The sequence below is a fragment of the Astatotilapia calliptera genome, chromosome 16, assembly GCF_964374335.1.
Source record: "Astatotilapia calliptera chromosome 16, fAstCal68.1, whole genome shotgun sequence".
Classification (NCBI taxonomy): domain Eukaryota; kingdom Metazoa; phylum Chordata; class Actinopteri; order Cichliformes; family Cichlidae; genus Astatotilapia; species Astatotilapia calliptera.
The window spans coordinates 14,903,100-14,926,047 of NC_137437.1; the positions used below are offsets into that span (position 1 = coordinate 14,903,100).

The window sequence follows — 22,948 nt, forward strand, 5'->3', positions numbered from 1 at the left end:
GGAGCGGGGGGGGAGAGGAAGAGGGAGGGAGCGAAGCCAGCAAGGGAGCATCGGACAAGGGGGAAAGAGGAGCAAGATTAAAGATATGACCGGCCATGAAATCGAAAAGGAGATGGCGGATGGGGGAGATGGAGAAAAGATGAAGAAAAAGAAGATGACGGGAATCTGAAATTTATATAGCGAGTTAAGGTGTAGTTGCTGAGAAGACGGGTGAGAAAAGTGAGCAAAGTGAGAGGGCACGGTGGAAGCATAGATGACCCGAGGAATATAGGTATAAATTGGAGAAAAATCAAGGCAAGAGAGAATGGCAGGAGGAGGGGAAAGGGAGCCTGCTGTTTGATCTTTAACAGGATTATTTTTTCCCTGCTGTCCTTTTATTTATTTGATTTTCCCTCATATTTATTCATAAGTAAATTCTGGCTGTGTGCCAGCAGAAAACCACATCAGGCTTTCTGAGCTTCACCCTGTGAATGTGCATCACCAATACACACAGCCGCACTGGTTAATCCTAAAGAGATTCCTGTGAACCTCTGCAGCCCTGCAGTAGGCAGGGATGCAGGAGACTGCATTTTTTAAGTATTTTGAGTTCTTTTGTTTTAACAGCCAAGTTTTAGAACTACATGACCATCTGCTTGTTTGCTCTCTCTGTATAGAGAGGGATGCTGGTCCCGCATCCTCGTTGTATACTATCCATCAGCACAGACTAAAAGGATAGGAAACAAAGCAAAGGCTGGCCTGGACCCTCATGATTATGTTGATTCCCTTATTGGGATTTGTCTGGTAGTTGACCTAGTGGGCTTCTGTTTGAGTGCTAAACCCTCATCTGAGTGGTAGGTGCTGGATCCTGCACTGATATTGATTTGGTCTTCCTGTCAGATTATCGATGCTGATCTTCAATAAAGCCATCATTTGAGTACAACACTTAACTCTGTGGCCTGTAGCCCAATCGGTATTTAGATATATCTATATATTTTTTTAAATATTTTTGTGGCTTCTCAAGCTAAATGGTAGAGATTTCTGGGCTATAGAGATCTCTTACTAATGCACAAATACTGTAACCTCATTTTGTATGATGTTCAGAGCATATTGACGTTCATTATTGAATTTTTGTGCATGTTTGTGTGTTTTTATGTTCATACGCCTTACTCTTAAAAGCCCTTCATGTGGGATTTATTGGTCAATGGGCAGAAACAGAAAGGGTACACACAGTCCTCCGTGACATGACGGCATGCATCACAGATTTTGCCATAGATTTATGATATTCCCTCATCCTTTAATATTTTATAGAGTCCCACGTAGTTAGAATACATATTGTATCTTCTGTAGTTTCTAGTGTACATACGTTAAACACAGATGTGTGAGAGCTTCACAAAGTCCATAAACTAGATCATAAAAAGTGTGCATGTGTGTCAGTGGTCCCCCAGCAGACAGTACGGAAGATAGCCATTAGACCAGCGCTGCAGATTGTCTTGTAGGGTGCTCAAGGCCACAAAATGCAATTAGATTCCAGTGTAAAATATTTATTTCCACAACACCTACTGTGCACTAGAGGAGCCTTTACTCACAGCATGCTTAAATATGAAAATAGTCTATAAAGTACATGCCTGAGAGAACAGCAGATACTATTTCTCAGTGTGGGCTCCTGTGCTGTGGGCACAGATGAGTGCATGCAAATAATACTGAGGGCAGGGCAACATATGACTGCTTGGTTTGTTACTTTCTTATATACTTGAAGTTAACACAGTATAATACGTTAATCCAGCTGTGGCGGAATGACACAGGTCTACATATTGCTGTATGCATTTCTTTATTATGCAGTTGATTTCACTTTAGTGAAAGCAATGTTTGAGGTATTGTCTAACAGACTGACAGGTATAATGTGAGGTTAGGAAACTATGTGTTTACCTGTCTAACAGACCTCACGCAGTTGTTGTGTTTACTGCATTATATCAATGACTGAACTTTAACAGATTTTAAATGCACTTCTGAGAAAGTTCCATATGTGATAGCATTTTCATATTTACTGTAGCATAACAAACTTTAATAGTATAAGAACGGCTGCACAATTATATCCGCAATGCTAACATGCTATTTTGTTCAATAGTGAGATTGAGATTATTTGTAACATTATTCACTGATTTTACTAAAACATTTTTTATTGCATTGTTTAAATAAGAGTGAAATATTTGCTGCTTTCAATTTGTCACATCTGTGCAAATCTTTGCATTGAACAATTATTCACTTAAAGCACATCTCTTAATGACAGTCCTGTTGACTTAATAAAATGAAGTCAAAGGGAAACTGCTCCCGCATTTCATTATTTTTGTTGGCCTTCATGCTTTAATTGCACTGCAGTTTATGGTGTGTTTTCATGTGGTTTAATGAGTTGTGTTGCTTTGCAGTTCAGAGGCACAGCACTTTTTACATATGAGTTGTCCTTGGCTAACATAACATGCGCTAAATCCAAAGTATTTCCAAGCAACTACCTGCTTTTAAGGACATTTTCTTTGCTTTTTGCTGTTCCAGACATTTGGATGTTATTGTAATTGTATCTTTTAACATAGTGTTACCCAATAAACCCTTCAAACTTCAAGCTACATGATGCAGGGAACAGCTGTGATTGGCACATGCAGGCACATGTTTAAATATCAATTTAACCTCCTAGGACCTGGCGTCCACATATGTGGACATCACATTTTGGGTTATTTAGACCAAAATACAAAATTTTGCTCCACAAGGGCCTGATATCCACTTACGAGGACATTAAACTGCTGCTGTATATCCTCATATGTGGATCTCATTTTTCTTAGAAACAAAAATCAGGTAAAAAAATTATCTGGTAATTCTTTGTCTTTACATTCATCATGTCCCAATCAGCCCAAATAGCGAAGAGAAATTAAAATTGCATGCCATGACAGATTTCGGGTCTTAGGAGGTTAAGGGAGCGCCTGATTTGCTTTTAATTTGTGTTCCAATTGGTGGAGCTTGCATTTTAAACATTTCACGATCATGCTCATTTAATTGTGGGAAGCCAGAATCATGATTGAGATTAAAACTCTAATAATCCTACAGCCCTAAGTGCAATCGGAAATGTCTGGAAACATCATGAAATGTGTAAGACCAAGACCAGAAGTCTCTGCAGCGAGTGATTGAAACTGACAGAACATATTCAGTGAGGTGTCTGATCAAAGCCCAAAGGATACCAAAAGTCAACCCTACTCATAGCCTGTTCACCCCGCTGCCATTTGGCAAGTGGTACTGGAATCCCCACTGCTTTACCACAATCTGAAAGAGTTCTTTCAATTTATCATAGATGCACATTGTTGCACAATAACTGTTTGCCTCTACCTGCTGCAACATCAAAATTGTAGTAATAACAATTTATTACTATATCAATATAATAGTTATAGTTATTTATAGCTGAGCATATATAAATGGTTTTATTAATGCTTCTTCCACTACTGATTGCATTATTTTTTATCTTATGGTGTCTATGTACATTCCTGTTTTCTATTTTGTAGAGCAATGGATTTCCTGTTAGAGTTGGCAACCCAAACCCGAATTTAAAATGACAAAATTCACTAGTGTCACGAGTCACTTCAGCATCACAAGGTTCCAACGTGATTTAAGGTGGTATACCTGAGGAATTTAGTAGTTAAACTTGGAATAATCATTGCATGTCCAAACCTCTAAGAATTAATTAAAAGGGTTTTTGTACCTCTTAAAGCGACATCTTCTTTGAACAAGGACCACACTCAGCTGCCTCTTCTAGCCTCTCCAGCTTAGTCTGAAATGCTTAATAGTCTTGACTAGGGTTATTTTGTGCGCGACCAAGTGAAGTTTGCAAAATGGTGCAAGATTTGAAAATATGTAAAGTGCAAGGACAGGTGAACCCTGACTGTGGGTAGGTTTCAAGAGCAAGAGTCAGCAAGCTGTGAGCTAGTTTTTGCACTCTCGCTGTGTCTTCCCAACCATGTGTCCGTGGGTCTGTGTGGGTGATTGAGTGGGCGGAGGACAAATGTTAGAGGAGTAAGCAGCTTGGGCAGTAGTTCGTATAAGGAACCAGTGTCTCGGCAACAAAGTTTTTTAAATCGTTCTCGGAAAATCTTGAGGGGGGATATGATTGTTTTCATTGACATTCCATCCTTAAAAGTACTGGGTTTGAGTGCCAGCAGATACTTTTTATGCATATATTGTTCTGCCAGTGAAAAATAAGCATGCATGTGCACACACGTTTATATGCATGTGTATATGTATAATATTTGTGTGTGTGTTTGTTTTTCTCCTCCACTGAGAGGATTACTGTAGATTTACAAGGCCTGGTAACAATGAGTAGACCCACCCCAGGGACCCATACTCAATCACTATCACAATGAAATGCTGCTAATTCCTATTTAAAGCTTGCGCAGAGCCACTGCCCTCCCTACTCTCCAGGCCGAGGGAGAGCAGGCAGCTCAGAGACAGAGCGAGGACGAATCCACGTTTTGTTAGTCAGTATCATTTCTGTTAATTTGTGTCAGTGATTTCATCTGTGAAGTCCTCATAAATCACTCTACAATTTTTTCTGGATATTAAGTTCATGAGACTAATATGTGAGTGTCACTAGGGAGCGATGCATGTTAGCATCTGTGTCATTTGTCGTGGAAGTGAACACCCAAAAGCCCAATCCTCACAAGCACCACTCCTTATTGGCAAGCCACTGAATAATTCAGAAGTTTGAAACGTGAATGGGATTGCTTTCACTTCTGGCTAGCAGGTTAATGTTGGGAGTCTGCTGTTGCATTAAATGGATGCAGTAATTCGTAATGCCAGGGCAGTCAAGGCAAGAAGCAAAGAAAGGGGCATGATTTTGTTGTATTGGATTGCATTCCATTCATGAGCATTTATTCTTATTGTATATGCATTTATCGCATGGTGTTTCTCATAGACTTTCCTATCTAATTCCCATCCATTTGGAGGAAAAAACCCACTTAATTGGACACAGAATCAGGGACACAAATCTCCAGCTGCATAAATATTTTAGAGGAACGCATCAAGCAGTCGCTCCTATCTCTGTCGCTAGTCTCTGTCTTTGTCATTCCCTTTGTGCTGTGCATGCATACAGGTGCACCTGAAAGCACTCTCTGGATGTATATGCTTGCACGGGTTTTGTAAAAGTTATAGTTCTTTTCTTTTTTCTTGTGGTCATTAAAAGGAACACATCTTTGGCTTTAGCTCACTTAAGAAATCCATTTTACTTACACACTAGACAAACTCTTGCGTGCAAAAAAAACGGGCAAGCAAACACACACGCACGTATACGGTGTCTTTAAACTGGGACGCTAAGATAATTGGGGTAATGATTTTTGCATTATTAATGAACCAAGCTTCATACTCATCTTAATTGAAAATGTTCTTTTATCTTCAGCACATGATGACTTTTTGCTGGCTTTGTATTGTGACTTGGAATTTTTGTTGTGTGCTCTTTTCAGCAAACATATTAATTGAAATGACTAACTACAACTCAGGAAAGGTGGGGGTTAACCAGGGAACTAGTAGTAATTGTGAAAAACTGAGAGAATATCATATGCCGGTATATTTCCAATGTTAAGCAGAGCCAAAACATTGATCAAAGGGGCTTGGTGATGGGTAAATCCAAGAGGTGTAATTTCAATATAGTTGGGGGAGAAAAACATGGTAGGAGGACAGGCTGCAGTGAGGCATCATATCTTAGCATGAGGAGTAGATCGAAAGTTGGGGGCAGAGAGGACAGAAGATTAAACAGGGGTAAATATTTAAGGGCATGTGCAGACAGAGCGCTGATCACACTTCAGCAGGAGTGATGATATCAATAACAGGTTTCTATTGACTTGTTCTACTTTGTGCCATCAGTCAACAACCAGCATCAGATGCTATTGGCTGATGGTGTATAGACCTTGCTCTTGTAGCATAACAGCACTAAATGGCAAGCTTCTTTCTTTTGGTGGTGAAATACACACGTTTACGTTAAAATAATTTCAGCTCTTGTGTTTGTATAAGTTTGTCAGAGGAACAGTGCCTGGATCTAGGCTTAAGGCAGTGTGTCATTAACTCCCGTGGCCCCGAGTGCCAGCTCTCACTGGAGATGTCTCTTTACGACTGGACAGACTTACAGATGGATGGATGGATCATTGCTTCCTTTCCTCTCCCACCTGCTCTGTCATTGTCAGTTCTTCTGCTGTCACCTTGATTTAACATCACATTTATTACTCCTCCATAATTATCATACTATTTAATGTTTTGATTTGTTATTTATGCCATGTTGTAGCCACAAGTGGCCCAAAATTTAATAAGCACACCTGAGTAACGCAACTTGACAACCGAGTAAGACTGGTACAGTGGCCACGAAGGCTGTACTCTGTGATCTGCTTTAGATTACCTCGTGCACATGACTGGAGTACAAATCTACACTGAAGAGCTTATCTTCAAGTATAGGCACAGTTAACATCTCTCAGTTAGTAGTGGGGATGTCTGTGGATTTTGTTGGCCTCCACCCCAGCTCCCTCCTTCCGGTAATAGAGGTCTCAGAAAATGCTGCTTCACAAAGCCTGAGGATACAAAGTCCAATGGTCCACAAAATGTCTAGAGACATGTCTAACCCAGATTCACAAAGTTTTTGGAAAGGGGAGGAAGGGGCTCTACAGTTCTGTTTGCAGATTTATTATCTAACCTAGACATCACTATACAATTGATGGGAGTTTAAGATCTAGAGCTGCAGTATATGTGCAGTCATTTCCCTAAAGGTAGCAGTAAGCTCAGAACATTTGTATCTTTGAAAGCCTGTCCTGTTGATAGAGACGTCAGATGATGCATTGCTCATATGGGGTGTTGGAATAACAACGTATTTTCTTGTTTTATTTCTAGGACTTGCTGTATGAGGCTTTTCACCTTGTTTTCTTTAATACTGAATTCCCATTGTGCAGCCCTTGTCAAAGCTAGCTTTGCTGTGGGCCTGAGGGTGTGGAAAGCCATGTGCTTTTCCCAGCGCACATATCCACCAGCTGCTTCTTTTTTACGAGACAGCCAAGAAACTTCTCCGTCAGGGCTTTCTGTCTAGTTTTTGCATTGTATAAATATAAACAGGCCTTAGGGAATGATGTGAAGTTTACACAGATCTGAAGCCGAGTAGCTGATGTAAATGACTGAAAATAACAATAATGCTCACCATTTTAGCTAAGGTTTTTGTATTAACTGATTACCAAGAGCACAGTTGTTTGTCTGTGAGTGGAATTTATTGCCTTGTTTTTCCTCCCTCCGTTCTTCCACCTCCTCTTTATTTTTGTGTCTCGGGCCGCAAGAGGGAAGAGGGAGAGGAGCATGGGTGATAATGACTTGTCAAATTAGAAGCGATGGAACCTGCAGCGAGTGTAAACACAATTCGGAATGTTCAGATGACATTTTCCAAGCTGTATTTCTACTGGGGAAGATTAGCAGAGTGACAGCTCAGCCTGAATCACATGGATCACAGCTGCACAATGGAGAGCGCCGGCACACACATACACACACACAGAGACAGAGAGCGAAGAAATAACTGGCATTTTAATACAACACTGCAGACTGACACCTGCATAGACAAACACAAAGACTGCCCCACAGAAGGAAAAAAGGCAAGTCTGCACACAAGCTTTGCATTTGAGGATTGTGTTATTTGAAGTGCTTTTCTTCCTTGTCCTTTTTTCCTAGTTATGGTCCAAGGGACCTGGCTCAGTCAGTCAGGCTGTGTATGGATTCATGTCCATGTGGGCTGCCCACACCCTGTCAGCATGATGGATGGTGTTCACACACAGCCTTGACTTTATATCTTATCGGGACTTTATTTGCATGTGCTCTCATTGCCAGTAAAACTGCACATGATGTAGGAGAGCCACTGACTTTTTAGTTGTTAAGATATTAGGGCCTCCTGTTTCTTAGTGTTCTATTTTACGCATGGCCGTCCTCCCCCAGCAGAAACCGTGAACGGTGCTGCTCATTTCCCAAGTTCGCCTATGAAATAAAGAGCCATTTACGAGGAACAATGTCCCGGCCACCACATCTCCCTCTATCCTGCCCCCACTATTGGAGAGATACTATTGAGAGTCCCGGCCACATCAATTTGGGCCTCAAATGACTTTCTCCAGCTGGCCAAATCCTGACAAGCTTTCTGTTCTCCTTAAAAAGAGCCCCTTTATCATCAAGAGAAAGGAAGAAAGGATGAGAGAGGAAAGGCGAGAGCGGGAGAGAGAGAGAGAGAGAGAGGGAAGTCAAAAAGCTAATGTCTCAGTGACACCCTTTTGCACACAACAGGGGAAATTTCTGTTCTATAAAGGGTTCTGGTTAATTTGAAGTCAATTGGAGAGTTATTAAAAGGATCTGAGTGAGCTGTGCTGAACTTGGTCAAGGGCAACAAACCCACCCTGGTTTCTGTATGAACAATAGAAACAGGACTCACCTTCAGGCAAACTTGAAAGTTTCTGTGATTCACCCATAAAACACTTTTGATACATTAATGAATACTGTGGGTGTGTTTACTTTCAGATTCTAGCCTACTGTCATTATTTAATCAACAGATGTATTTGCGTGCCGTTTCTTTCGGAGCAGATCCTGTGGGGTAAATCTCATTTTTGAGGATCTTATTTTTTGTTTATCTCTCAAAAATCCATCTTGCCTTTGAAACATCTCTGGCAATATAAATGCAAATGCAAACATCTACTGTTATAAATTAGATTTACTTAATTTCACTATCTTCCCTGTATTCTTCCTGTGGTCCTCAGGTGAAGCTTCAGTAGTTTAATGCTGCACTGCTGTGTATTACATCATATTTTACAGAGCAAGCACTGCAAATATTATCACATGGAGAAAAAAACTACTGAAATAAGCTGCAGAAAAATGGTACAGCCAGTGTATTTCACATACAGTATTATATTTTGCTTAGGCTTATGTGAAGACACATGTGAAGTATAGGTGTGGTCACTTTTTAGCAGTCCATTAATGTGTGTAATTGTCTCAGTTTACTGGGGGTGATCTGTTATGCTTGTGATAACGTGAATTCAATTTTCCACAGAACAGTAACCGTATAAGATAACACAGAAAAAATGTAATTCAATAACAAATAATGGATAATAGCTTTCAGATATTACAGCAGAGATTAAGGAAGGTCATTATCTCAGAGTCACATATAAGGTTACATAAGGTTGGTTTGCAATAATGGTGGCCATTTACAGTCTGAAGGTGGTTTTGAAAAGAGACTCCAATGTTCAGACTCCAATGTTTGTTAGAATAAAAGGCCCATTTTCTAAATCTAATGAGCTAAATAAGTTATAACATATAAATTTAAACTTTAAACACTGAAAACCGTGAAATAAGAAAAAAATGTAAATGTGAACCATCCAAGGCAGTATTTGTAACATAATCAGGAATTGTAGTGAAATTTATTTGAAGAAACTGGACAGTTGTGATAGTGGTGATCGTTTTTTGTTTTTTTTTCTTAACTTTTTCAGTATCATTATCAGTTAAGTGCTGCACAGTTCAGTGGCCGCAAACATGTGAATCATGCAGTTCTCTTTGCGATTGGTTACAGAGTCGTCCACGAAAAGTGGAACCTAACGGTGCAGCCAGTTAGGAAGATGATAGCACGTTTTCTCTGGTACCCAGTAGCAACTTTATACAAGTTAAATGATGGAGTGTGGAAAAATCATAGAGTTGATGAAACATAAAGGAGATTAATGATAGAAGAAAACCTGGATGTGACATACGCTGAGAGTGATTAAAGGGGTTTAAAAACAACAACCAGTTGGTATAGATTGACTAACAGTGAAAACATTTTCTTCATCGTTTTATGGAATTTTAGTTCTAATTATTTATGGTCTATAATTCTGTGAAAAGCAAACAAGGTAAATTGTGTCTGAAACGGAATAGCTTACTTCCTGTTGTTTCTAGAAAACTGGCATGCATCTGTCGCTTTTACCCAACTCAGAGTATTTTCTGATGTCCTCCTCCTACCAGCTTCAGCAAAAACATTGAGACTTTAAAAGATCCTAATCTGAAGTAAAGTACTTATTTAATACTTCATTCTAACTTTCTGCTCAAACATACAAATTTGGGCTAATATAACAGAGGCAATGGGGACCGTGAGTTTGGATCAGCTGGAAGTTTTGTGCAAACACAACCCATCACTTGTTGTTTATCCCTCTTCTTGTATCTTCTTCTACATAATCAGTCTTTCGATATAATAATATACTGCATATGTGCACAGTTTCACACAGTTAGAAGAATCTAAACAAAAGGAGGCATGAAAGCAATCAATGTTGCATATTTCTACAGCAGGTCAGCAGTTTGGGTATTCCTTTCCTTCGTGTGTAGTCGCATGATGATTTTCTTCACTCCCAATAGTTAAATGTAGTGATGTATTTATTTTGACATACAACTAGTGTATGTGTACATTACCCATAAAACTCCTGCTAATGATTAGCTACAGTCAGGGAGTAGATTACTCACATTTTGAAAGATATTTGGAAGTCTGTAAATGAGTGTATAACAGGTTGACAATGCCTTATATGCAATTTAGAAGATTTGTTGTTGCAACTGTTTTTTTGTTTTTTTGTTTTTTTTTATTCAGTTGCGACAGAAAGAGCACAGAGGCAGATTTATTCAAAGAAGAGTGATGTTCATCTAACTTTTTTCAGAGCAAATGCAGTTCGCCATCTTAGGAGAGAAATTATCAGTATTTCTTCACATTTGCATATAAATGAACAATGGTAAACTGTTAGTGAAAGAGAACGATTTAGAGACAGAGAAGTACAGAGTGGCACAGCACAAGGGGGAGAGATAAGCAAAAAAAAAAAAAAAGCAGACATCACGTTATTTGTCCATGCTGGAGGTTTTTCTGGAGTTCTAGCAGGAGAGGGATAAGGAGTTGGATGGATTTTCCTACAAATAATAGGAACCGTGTGTGTTTAGTGGTTGCACAACTGGATGTTTAAAAATGTTGACACTGGGGGTCTATAGGTACTGGCCTCAATTGCATAATTGCAAAGGTTTCAGTATAAATTATCTTTTTGTAATTGCAGGTTGCAAAATTAGCTCACGTTGGAATAGTTTCCGACAGACAAATTTATAAAACTTAGAATTTTGTATTATTCACAGAAATAGGAGAGGTGTGCACTGCAATATGTACTGCAAATGCCAACTGAGGCTGTGTGAGGTGCTGTTAGAAAGTAGCTTGTTTCACTGCAACAGTGAAGGATCAAAACAAAACCAAGCTGCATTATTTTCAGATGTTCTTGTTCTGTAAATACCAAATAATTAAGACAGATGGCAGAAGCTAATTTTGCTCATTGCTGAGTTTCTGAGTTGAATCAGCTGGCAGTTAACATATGCAGACCTGATTGATGTGGGTCCCCTACCTATAAGAGTTCTTAGAGTACATTTTTATTTCAAAGAATCAGAGCAAACATCACACATAGCAACATTAAAAAGACTGTGTTATTTTAAGCAGAGCACTGACTGCATTAGTGTACTGGCACCAGCTCCTGCATTCATACTTTACAAACACACTTACTCACAGCTCTCAGCTATTATCTGACTTATTACTTCCAATCATATTCATGCAGGTGTACATGAGGACATTAATAACTGCAAATATCTTGCTATTACTTGCTATTACTTAGGTTATACATTTATGTCACAGTATGTCCCCCATTATGGGCTTTTTATTTATGTGGAGATCCAATGTTAACCTACCTCTGATTCAAGGCTGGCAAGCCTGGAAGAAGCATTCAGATTCAGGGCACATTCAGGGACACGCAGAGGAACAGTTGGCTAAAAAGACAAAGTCAGTGATTTACAGAGACAGCTGGGATTCTATCACTACAGGTTAAGACTCGGGTAGTGGTTGACTATATTGTTCCTTGATTAAATAATCTGGAGCCTAGATGGGGAGATAGAGAATTAAGGCCCAGTAATGAGCCTAAAGGACACATTGTGATTGGTACCTAAGCCCATTTTAAAGACTAATGTGTGAATGGTTTCTCTATATTTACTGCTCTGTATATTTATTCATTCCATTAGCTGAATATAAAGGACTTATAGTACTAATGTGTGCAACACAGTAGATTTAAGTCATTTGAAGAAAGCTTATGGATGGTTTATAGAATAGTGGATGTTTTATTATAGATTATGCACCATTACACCCCCCACCCCCCTCCACACACACAAACAGACACACACACACAAACTTTTGTAGGGCCTGAAAGCCATCGAGAGATGAAAATAGCTAAAGTTGTGCCGCTGTATAAAACCGGGGATAGACGCCACTTCACAAATTACAGGCCTGTTTCTTTACTACCACAATTCTCCAAAATCCTAGAAAACCTGTTTAATAAACGATTAGACAAATTCTTAGATAAATATAAATTACTCTCTGACAGTCAATATGGATTCAGATCAAAAAGATCAACATCTCTGGCATTAATCGAATCAATTGAGGAGATTACGAATGCTATAGATCAGAAACAGTATGCAGCTGGAGTATTTCTGGATCTCAAGAAAGCATTCGACACAATCAATCATGACATATTAATTAATAAACTGGAACGGTATGGGATTAGGGGGGTTGTACTGCAATGGGTGAAAAATTATTTAAGTGACCGGAAACAATTTGTGAAGCTGGGTGTCCATTCCTCATCATGCTTGGACATTGCTTGTGGTGTTCCACAAGGCTCTGTACTGGGTCCAAAATTATTTATTATTTATATAAATGATATTTGTAAGGCATCTGATATATTAAAATTAGTAATATTTGCAGATGACACAAATATTTTTTGTTCTGGGGGGGAATCTAAACTGGTTACAGAGATCATACAAATCCACTATTCTTAAAATCAAAAATTCTAAAATTCACAGATCTGGTTCATTTTCTCACAGCACAAATTATATATAAAGCAATAAATAACCTGCTTCCTGACAATATTCTAAAAATGTTTTCTAAAAGGGAACGGGGATACAATTTGAGGGGGGAATTAAATTTAAAACATCCTCGTATCCGTACAACATTAAAAAGTTTTTGCATCTCTGTGTGTGGAGTGAAGCTGTGGAACAGACTAAGTAAAGATATGAAGCAATGTCCAAGCATGGCGCAGTTTAAAAAGCGGTTTAAGGATATGGTTTTTACAGGGTACAGGGAAAAGGTAGAGATTTGATAGGGTGTTCTTGTCTAATATTATCATGTGTGTGCGCATGCACGGGTTTGTTGGTATGGGTATATATGTATGTGTATATGTATGTATATGTATGTATGTATGTATGTATGTATATATATATATATGTGTATGTGTATATATATATATGTGTATATATATGTATATATATATATATATATGTATATATATATATGTGTATGTGTGTGTATGTATGTTTGTATATATATATATATATATATATATATATGTATATATATATATATATATATATATATATATATATATATATATATATATATATATTAAATATATATAAAATTGTAGGTTGTGTATCCTTCAGGTGTTAATGGGGTTATTGAAAATGTGTATATGTGCGTATGTGTGTATATACGTAGGTATGGATAGATAGAAACATATATGTGTATATATTAAAAAAAAAAAAATTACACATAACATATAATGTAATTACAAGGAGGTATTTCTGTAGTCTATTGATACTAGATAGTGGAAAAGGGGTGGGATTAAATAAGCTTATGCTTCTTCCTGCTCCTTTTTGAACATGGACGTTATTTGGAGTTGTGGTTGCTCGTTTTCCTTTTGTTTGCTTTGTTCATTTGTCTCTTTTAATTCTATTTTTTTTTTTTATACTTTTTCAACATGTTCAAAATAAAGATTCAATCAATCAATCAATACTGTAGTTCATAATTATCCTTAGATATAGGCGAATTTAGGAGACTTTGTTGGTCATCTGTTTCCCTTTTCAGTCACCGGTTAAACAACAAAGCAATTATTTATTGTTATAAAGAAAAAAAAGTCCTAAATCACCAGTGGAGGAGGAAACACGAGCGGGCCAAGCTACAAGTCATAGGGGCATAGGGAGATAGGAAATAGAGTCATCCATGTGGCGTGGGTGTAAACTGAGAAAATGAGAAAGAGAAGAAAGAGACAGAAAGTTATTAAGTATCCTTATCCACATATGATCACTGAATGTCTTCCTGGCCTGCAAGAACCCTGCCGCCCACCTAACGTTTGATAATTACACTTCATTAAGAGAGCAGGTAGTGATGAGAGAAGCGAGTCTGATAACTGAGAGCAATGTGAGAGCGAGTGAGAGACATGGAAGCCCACTGGAGGCATATGATGTTGTGAAAGGATCACAGGAATTTGATTATGGGAGAAACAAAGCAGGAGTTGACTCGGGTTGGACGTAGCTCAATCTGTGATTTTATGTTAGGAGGTTGGGTTTGGTTTCCAAGTGTGCGTTTGCTTGTTTGTGTGGCTCCACGAGTGTGTATGCATGAGTGCCAGTAAATTTATTCTAGCTCAGGGGTCTGTATTTATTGCCTTGCTTTAGTGTCACATGAAGACGGACAGGTCTGGACCTCAACACAGAATGTAATAAGGTTTCTTTGAGACGCGCACACATACACGACACACATCCCACAGCTTGACATCCCTCCCCCTTGCTATTTTCTTGCACCAGCCATACCTATACCCTCTATATCATGTGCTGTAGTAGTGCTAGGGCAACAGCAGCACACTAGCACTAGCCAGTAAGGGAGTACTGCAGCTCATGGTACTGCAGTAAAGGAGGTGCAGAAGCCACCTTTCTTCAGACTGACAGTCATGTGGGAATGTGTCCATATGGAAAGACCCTTTACAGTATGGGCTTGTTTAAGAGTGGCCGAACAGAATCAGTACAAATGCGCGACGTCCCAGAGGAGCAGTGAAGAAAAGAGAGAGCTTCTGTATGTGCGTGTAGATATGTGTAGTGCTGTCAGTGTGAGAGAGTGAGAGGTGGGGACTGCAGTATTCCTCCAGCGGGAAGCATTGATTTTCCGGCCCAGCGTGGGGATGTGGGAAATGTCAGCCTCTAATTGAGTTGATAAAACCGTTTTGAGTCTCAGACGTAAATATGGTTTCCCCCACAAAAGGCCACCGCATTAGACAACTCCCATTGGGATGTCTGTAAGGAATGAAAGGTCTCCTTGTGTGTGTGTGTGTTTGTGTGTGTGTGTGCGTGCGTGCGTGTGTGTGTGTGTGTTTACATATACATACTTTTATGCATGTGGAGTTTGTTTCTCAGACAGCTCAGGTCTGCACGGTGAAAGTAAAAGACAGGCATGGAGCTTCTGAAAAAAGTGTTTTCTTTCATTGCTTCATTCAGGCAAGCTTGTTAGAGTAAACAGTTTTTGTTGTGGCACAGGGGGCAGAAATGGATATTGTGAGCACAATGAAGAGGTCATATCCATTAGAGGTGTAGAAGGTGCATAAAAAAATGATAAATGAAGCCTCTGTTGTCCCTGTTGATTAGTAGATTGATATTCAGAGAAGGGAGAAGATTTACTTTCTACTTCTGTGGAATGATATTTATGTCATAACAAATGTAGAGGAAATTCACCCTATTGTTTAGTTTTTCTCTGAGGTTTGTATTGCTTTTTTTTTTTTTTATTATAATGTCTTGTGGCTTTTTAGAATGATTAAAGTATCTAATAGTGTATCGAAATCTTCAACAAAAACATTTTGTGTAACCTTAACTGTGCTCATCATTAAGATGTTTGACAGTTAAAGTAATCAAGTCTGAAGTTCTGAGGTGTGTAGGTAAACACATGTGAAAGTACAGTTATGCCTGTTTGCATGCATTAGGGCATGTGGGCAGAGTGATAATTAGACAGGGCTTCACATTTTATTCCATGCACACACCTTCTAATTCTCTCACATTCAAATGTACGTAAGTGCACACACATTTGTAGCTAAGCACGCTGCTAATTACTGACATAATTAGGCAGACAACCATTCGTATAGGGAATGCACACTCATAAAAACACACACACACCTACACACACACACGAGCGCGCCCACAGAAAGACACACATTACTTCCCTGGTAATTAAGAGTATTAATTACAAGCATAGCTGTCCCTGTGAGGCTCCGTATCACTCACAGACTGGCACGCAGCAGGGTTCTTATTACTTTATCTCACCACACCATCACTACTTCTCTCTGTCTCTTTCTCTCAGTCTCTGGTTACACATGCACACACATGCTTTCAAATATACACCTGCTGGATAAACAAATGTTACCTAATTAGTCAGAGACAGATAGCTGGCCATAGGTTAAAATCCAGTAGCTTGGGAACTAGGAGAGATGTGCTTGCCAGAAGTAGAACAGACCAGCGTGCCTGGTAGGCCCTGCCAGTTTCTTTGATTTTGTTGTGAGTTGAGTTGCCCTATATGTTTCATAGATAAGGCTTTAAGGTCCAGTTCTCATCTGTGCTGCACATGTTAGGTTTAATTTTAAAACTGTTTTCTTCTGAACTGCACTATATACAAAACCTTAGTCAGATAGCAGAGCTGTAGAACTGTAGGACAAGGCACAAAACCTGTTGAAGGGCTTATTCCCAACAACAAGCTAGCCTTGCACTGTGTTGCACTGGGGCTGTGGTGCACCCACAGCACTTGAAGGTGCATGACATCATTTATGAAGATATTTTATGGTTAATTCCAAATGTCACAGTGGTTATATAAGACAGTCAAAGCTTCCTTTGCAGAGGGCATCGTAGCACATATGCCCTGGATGAGAAATGTCAACATATCAGGTAAGGAGGGAAGAGTTGTCTAGCACTGACGTAAGCACTGACGTAACAAATTTAATTGCAATCTTCAAAAAATACACACACTATGGAGCTAAAAGTCCTCTGCTATATGACTATCTATTCAGCATACACAATGAAATAACGGTATACTTGCATACTGTATACATAGCTTATTGTCTTATTACTAATAGAGCTATTTGAGGGAGTGTTTCAAAATACACACAGGACATTGTTGTTTATGACCCAGCAATCTTCCCTCCTGTCCTAAAGCAATGTGAGAATGCAAAATACCGATGTGTTGCTTTGTTGTTACATAATATATCTTTGAATATACTGCATACTGGAATTGCAGTACTAATGCTTATGCATGATTTATGATTTTATGACTCATTTTATAAATTCACTTTGGTAACGATGCATGTCTTGTTCCTTCTCTTTCTGCTTCTTTGTAGTGGATGGCTGTACAGACTGGTCAGTGGACTATCTGAAGTACCGGGTCCTTCAGGGTGAGCCGGTACGGATAAAATGTGCACTGTTCTATGGTTACATCCGAGCCAACTACAGCCAGGCACAGAGTGTGGGCCTTAGCCTCATGTGGTACCGCAGCTCTGGCCTTGGCCACAGTGACTTTGAGGAGCCCATCTCTTTTGATGGCGTGCGCATGAGCAAGGAGGAGGACGCAATTTGGTTCAGACCTGCTGACCTTCAAGATGTGGGCCTTTACTCTTGTGTCTTACGGTAAGTTTGAGTGATGTCTGTTCATATGGAACATGGAAATATGGAAGAACCTGTTCCTACAGTAAGGCAGATGAACTAAGCCTCTTACTTATAGCGAACTACCTTTGAAAGACATTATCTAGAAGCTACCAAGGTCACATACAGTAAGAGTGAGAAGCTGACAAGCTTCCTTTAATTATGTTTTTAAAAGTAGGGTAGGTCATTCTGTCAGTTAAAACTACAACTTCTAAATGTGATTAAGAAAAAGAAATGGGGTTCTTATTCTTTTTAGCAGGAAGTATCTACCAGAATGGACTTCTATCTCTATGACAGTGTCAAACAGGAAACATCTATCAAAATGAACTACTGTCTCTTTAAACGGGTTAAAAGTGCAGATTATCATTCATGTGGTTAGATTAATTGGCAATTTAACATTTCCATGAATCTCTACCATGGAGGTGAGATTGCATTATGCTTAGAATCATACGAACTATACTGATAGAAGTTGTTGTACTGTGATACCTATATGTGTTGTCAAGCGAAATAATAAGCATGTTATAGCCATTTCACGTCCCAGACATACTGTGCATGATGGTGCTCCTGGAGAGCGCACAGGACAAGCAGCACCGGGAAAATGCAGTGCTCTATAAATCTTAGTATCCAACAATAATAATATTACACTTAATAATCTAAATACAATATAGCTACTGCAGAAGAGGAGAGGACTTCAAGGGTTACATACCTAGATGCAAATCTGATATGCACATGCAGTGATAAAAGTAGTCAAAGCTAGAGAGTCTGTTTCTGTACTGTACCTGCCACGACCGTATGACTCGACAAGTCAGAAATGATGTACAGTACTGTGCAAAATTTAGCAACTCCTCGTTTTTTAAAAAAAATATTTTGTTTCCGAAGAGCCAGACTTGTTTGTTTTTCAAGCGGTTTTGAGCAGGCCTTTTGAAAGTCTTTAAAAGTTTTTCTTTGGACATTTGCTGGAGTTTGACCCATTTTCAGTCCTTGTACCTCACCAATTTCAGAAGAATTTTTGTTTGTCTGTTTGCTTGGTGAATTGCTCAACAAGGAGTGTGTCAACCTCTAAATCACTGGAGCATAAAAAAGCACCTACAAAACATATTTCTAGAGACATACTTAGAAGTTGATTATTACTGACAGGGTTTATTTAGAATTTAAAAAACTCAAAACTCTGTGACTGCTAAATTCAAATGTACCTGAAATGATTTAGTTTATATACTAAGTTACGGTAATATTATCCAAATAGAACAGAAACGGTTTGTTCAGAAATATTAATATTTCAAATTAAATCAGCACATATTCAATTTCCCACTTGAGAATAAGTGGCAGGGCATATACTCAAAGGCGACATAATCTCACATTTTTCATATAAAGTGAAATTAAACTCTCTTTTCATGAGCAAATGTGTCTTAAATCCTAAAACATCTCAAAGATTACATGACATGACTCTTATAGAGCTGTCTTTGTATGAGTGTTGAGAGACAAGAAGTGCAGTGAACTATAAATCAGTGTGAAAACGCTCATCTTGAAAGGTTACATTTAGATAAGGTAGAGTGAATCTCTTTTAAAATCAAGTTCTGTAACCGTTAAATGTAAGTAAAAGTAAGTTTGTCATTGACCACATTATCAACTTTATCAACTTGAGACAGAAGCACAATGGAGTTGCATTTGTGTGTTTAGTAGAGGAGTTATACATACTTTGTTTTCAGTTAAGATTAAAATACCAAATTCTCCATTTGGTTTTGCATAGAAACATTTACAGACACAGAGATGCAGCCAAATATAGGCAAAAAATAAATTATTAAATAAATCCCACAGTCAGACTTCAGTGGGTTGTTACATAGAGACTTTTCATAATACAAGATGCATAATCATGTGGCAGTAACTTATTAACCTTTACAGTAGAGAACATCCCTCAATAAACGCCTCATTGCAGTTCTTCATTTCAGAGAGATTTTAATAAACCCCGTTAAAGGCCTCATAAAGACCCAAAGAGGCAGGATACATGGAGTGTGACCAGGGGGAGTGTTTTTGTGTGCAATGATACCCTGAGCTATACCTGCATTTCATTATTGCATGCTGTAGTTACAGTTTTGCACAGACACTTTCAAGTGCTGTTTTACTCTTAGTTAATATCGTCTTTTATTATTAACAATTTAGTACATGCTCTTGTTTATAGTTGCAATCAGAACTTTACATCTTATATATCTTTAATTATTTTAAAAAACAAGAATTTGATGCACAAGTTTGAATTTATTTTGTGTTTTCTCCAATCTACACGGGTTCAAAAGCATATATACAAGCTTAAGTAAATTTTTACAACCCCACTAATATTTGGTTACATGTACCTTAGAAAGTTGCACCTCAACTAGATGCTTGGTAGCCATTAACAAAATTCTAGCATGACTCCTGCTGGATATTTCCCCACTCTTCTTGGCCAACGTGATTTAAATTTGTTGGTTTCCTGGCTTTGACCCAGCATAGACCATGTTTTCAATAGGGTTGAGTGGTTTGGGGAGACCATTCCTAAAGTTTAATGTTTGTCTGCTTTGACCAAAACCAATGTGTGTTTGAGCTGTTGAAGCATTCAGTTGTGCTGAAAGCCTGACTGTTTAGCTCTTGATGTGAGATGAAGTTGAAGAATTTGGAGGTAGTCCTCCTTCTTAATTATTCTGCTTTGTGCAATATTCCAGCACCACTGACAACGAAATAGCCCCAGGGTACGATGCTACCACCGCCATGCTAAACAGCTGGCAAATTGTTATTATGTTTGAAAGCTCCATGTTTACTCCTCCAAATATACCTTTTGTTATTGTGGTCAAATAGCTCAGTCTTTATCTTGTCTAACCAAGAAAATTTCCCCAGAATGTAATTTTTTGTCCATGTAGGCAACTGCAAATTTCAATTAAGTTTGAAGGTCTTGATTTTGGCAGCAAAGGCTACTTTCTTGCTTGGAACCTTCTTAGTTAACGGCAATTTAAAACTTCACTGTGGACAGTCACGCTGGTGTTCCATTGGTTACCAGTTCCTGGCAAACTTGAGCACAGATGCTTACTGAGCATTCAAAATTATTTTCTTTGCCAATTTTTCCAGACTTTGTCAAAGTGGTGATTTATCTTGTAGAACTCGTACTTATGTACAGTTGTTTGAACTGATCATTTTGGAATCGTTAGTCATTCAGAAATGCCTCCAAGAGACTTTCCCAACTTGTGCTAATCTACATTTCTCTTTCTTAGATCTTCACCGATTCTTTCCCAACTTTCCCATTGTTCGGAGTATTATTCAATTCAGTGAGTGCTGTCAAACAACAAAGAGAAACTACCAGTTGTAGTCAATCGTGCTCACTAATGAGAAGTTAATGGGCCTTGGCCATGTGAAGACATTGTAAAACCTTCAGCACCACTTATTAAAAGATTAAAGTGGGTGTATCTATATATCTGAGCCGTGCTTTTTAAAGTGATTTAAGATTGATGCTGTATAATCATTGCACCTTGGATAAAGAACAGGTCAGAACAATCATGTCCATGATGACTGTTGATAAACTTCTGGCCACAACTGTATACACTGTGTTGGAAATTCTGTGAATGCTATAATTCTGCAGAATAGTGCAATCGTAACAAAGTGCCCCCAGCTGTGTTTTCCTCTCTGCTTGTGTTGAGCTGACAGGATTTCGAACTTCTCAGATATCCTAATCAGAACACTGCAAGAGATTTGCCTCAGAGCTGAAATCAATTGTCTTTTTGTTAGAGTGTAAGCTTTTGAGTCACACACTGTAGCACATATGACCCAAACATTCTCCCCTAAAACTCCCTGCAGGCAAAGAGGAGTCTTTTCTTCACCCCCTTTAGATTACAAATAGGAGTTTCAGTATACCTTAATTTACCTGGAGACATCTCAAACAACCCTATAATAATACTAATAATAATAATAATAATAATAATAATAATAATAATAATAATAATAATAATAATAATAATAATAATAATAATAATTGGGATGAATAAAAAAATGACATAACCATGCTACTATATATTAAAAACAACATCTCTAACATTTTCAAAAATTGAATATATAAGGTTAGATTTATAGTTTGGCTTTCTATATATAATATGTAAAGTTAATAATCTGGCTAATAAACCATAATGATTTACTTGGTTTGTTGACTCTTATAATTAATGTATTCAATTAAAATCACAATATGTGCCACTGGTACAGTATTGTAGACAGAGCTTCACTTCTGTGTGTTTTATTTTCTCTTAGATTATTTGCTTTTCTCAAAATCTGTATTTAGCTATTAATTAATAGCAAATAATTAATTTTTAGTGTTTGCACAAAGTGCTTGCTCAAAGAGAATTTTTATTTTTTTCTACAACATGGAAAGTTTTCAACTTACACTGTGTCAGTGCTATATCAGTAACGTCCTTGATAGAAAATAGTTCTTAATGGAGACGTTAGTATCTACTGAACAGTTTGCACTTGTTATGTTATACAGGTACTTATATTCATGTACACTTGGGTTAACTATGATTTTTTTTTTAATGTTATCAAAAATAGACAATTAGAGGGTGTTAAGGTGCCTGGGTCGTCGACCCAGTGTTTTGTGTTTTTTGGTTCCTTGATTCTGTTTATTTCATTATATTCTAGCTTTGCCTTATGGGTTATAGGATTATTCTTAGTTTAGGTTCTCTGTGTGGGTTTTGTTAGTTTTAGTGTTCTGGTTTTCTGTCTGTGATCCATAGTTGCTGTCTCCCCTGTCTGCTGTATCCCCGTGTCAAGTATGCGTCTCTGTGTAATGTTTCCTGTTTTACTTTGAAGGTCCACGTCTTATGTTAATGTATCTGGTTTTGCTTCCCCTGTCTCGTTAGGCCTGATTTGCCCCAGCTGTGTTTCCCTCCTGTTTCCCATTCCCTGATTGCTCCCTCTGTGTATTTAAGCCCTGTGTTTCTCTGTGTGTCATGATCTACTATCATATATGCTGTGTGTTCTGTCTGCCTGTGTGTTCTGTCTGCCTGTGTAAGTTATTTGGAGTCTTAGTTTTGTTCTGTTTGAGTTCACGTTTGTCTCCGGAGTTTGCACTTTGGGTCCTCCATTTTACCACTCCTGCCTGCACTCAGCCTACAAATGACAGAGCGTATATATTGTAATATACATATTTTGATCCATCATCCACTACTAACTGGAAAACTTCTGACTGAAAACTTCAATCACTGGCTTCATTTTTCAGCATGACAGTGTTCCCATCCTGTACACTGCCACACAATGACAAAGACATATCTTAACATAGCATCATGTTAAAAGAGAATGGAGCAAAGGCAACCAACATCCCAAGAACAGTTTTAAACGTCCTTCAAGAATCCTGGAAAACTATCCTGAAGAGTACTTAAAGAAATGTACAGAAAATCATAAGAAT

General features: G+C 38.3%; 1 protein-coding gene across 4 annotated transcripts in view; it reads left to right on the forward strand.

Annotated features, from left to right (window-relative positions):
* Positions 1–22,948, forward strand: part of il1rapl1a (interleukin 1 receptor accessory protein-like 1a) — a 187,776-nt gene that overhangs the window by 66,058 nt on the left and 98,770 nt on the right. For all 4 annotated transcript variants that reach the window (XM_026145483.2, XM_026145485.2, XM_026145487.2 and 1 more), the window contains exon 3: positions 17,241–17,526. In XM_026145483.2, the coding sequence (XP_026001268.1) occupies positions 17,241–17,526 (286 nt within the window). The remainder of the gene's footprint in view (positions 1–17,240; positions 17,527–22,948) is intronic.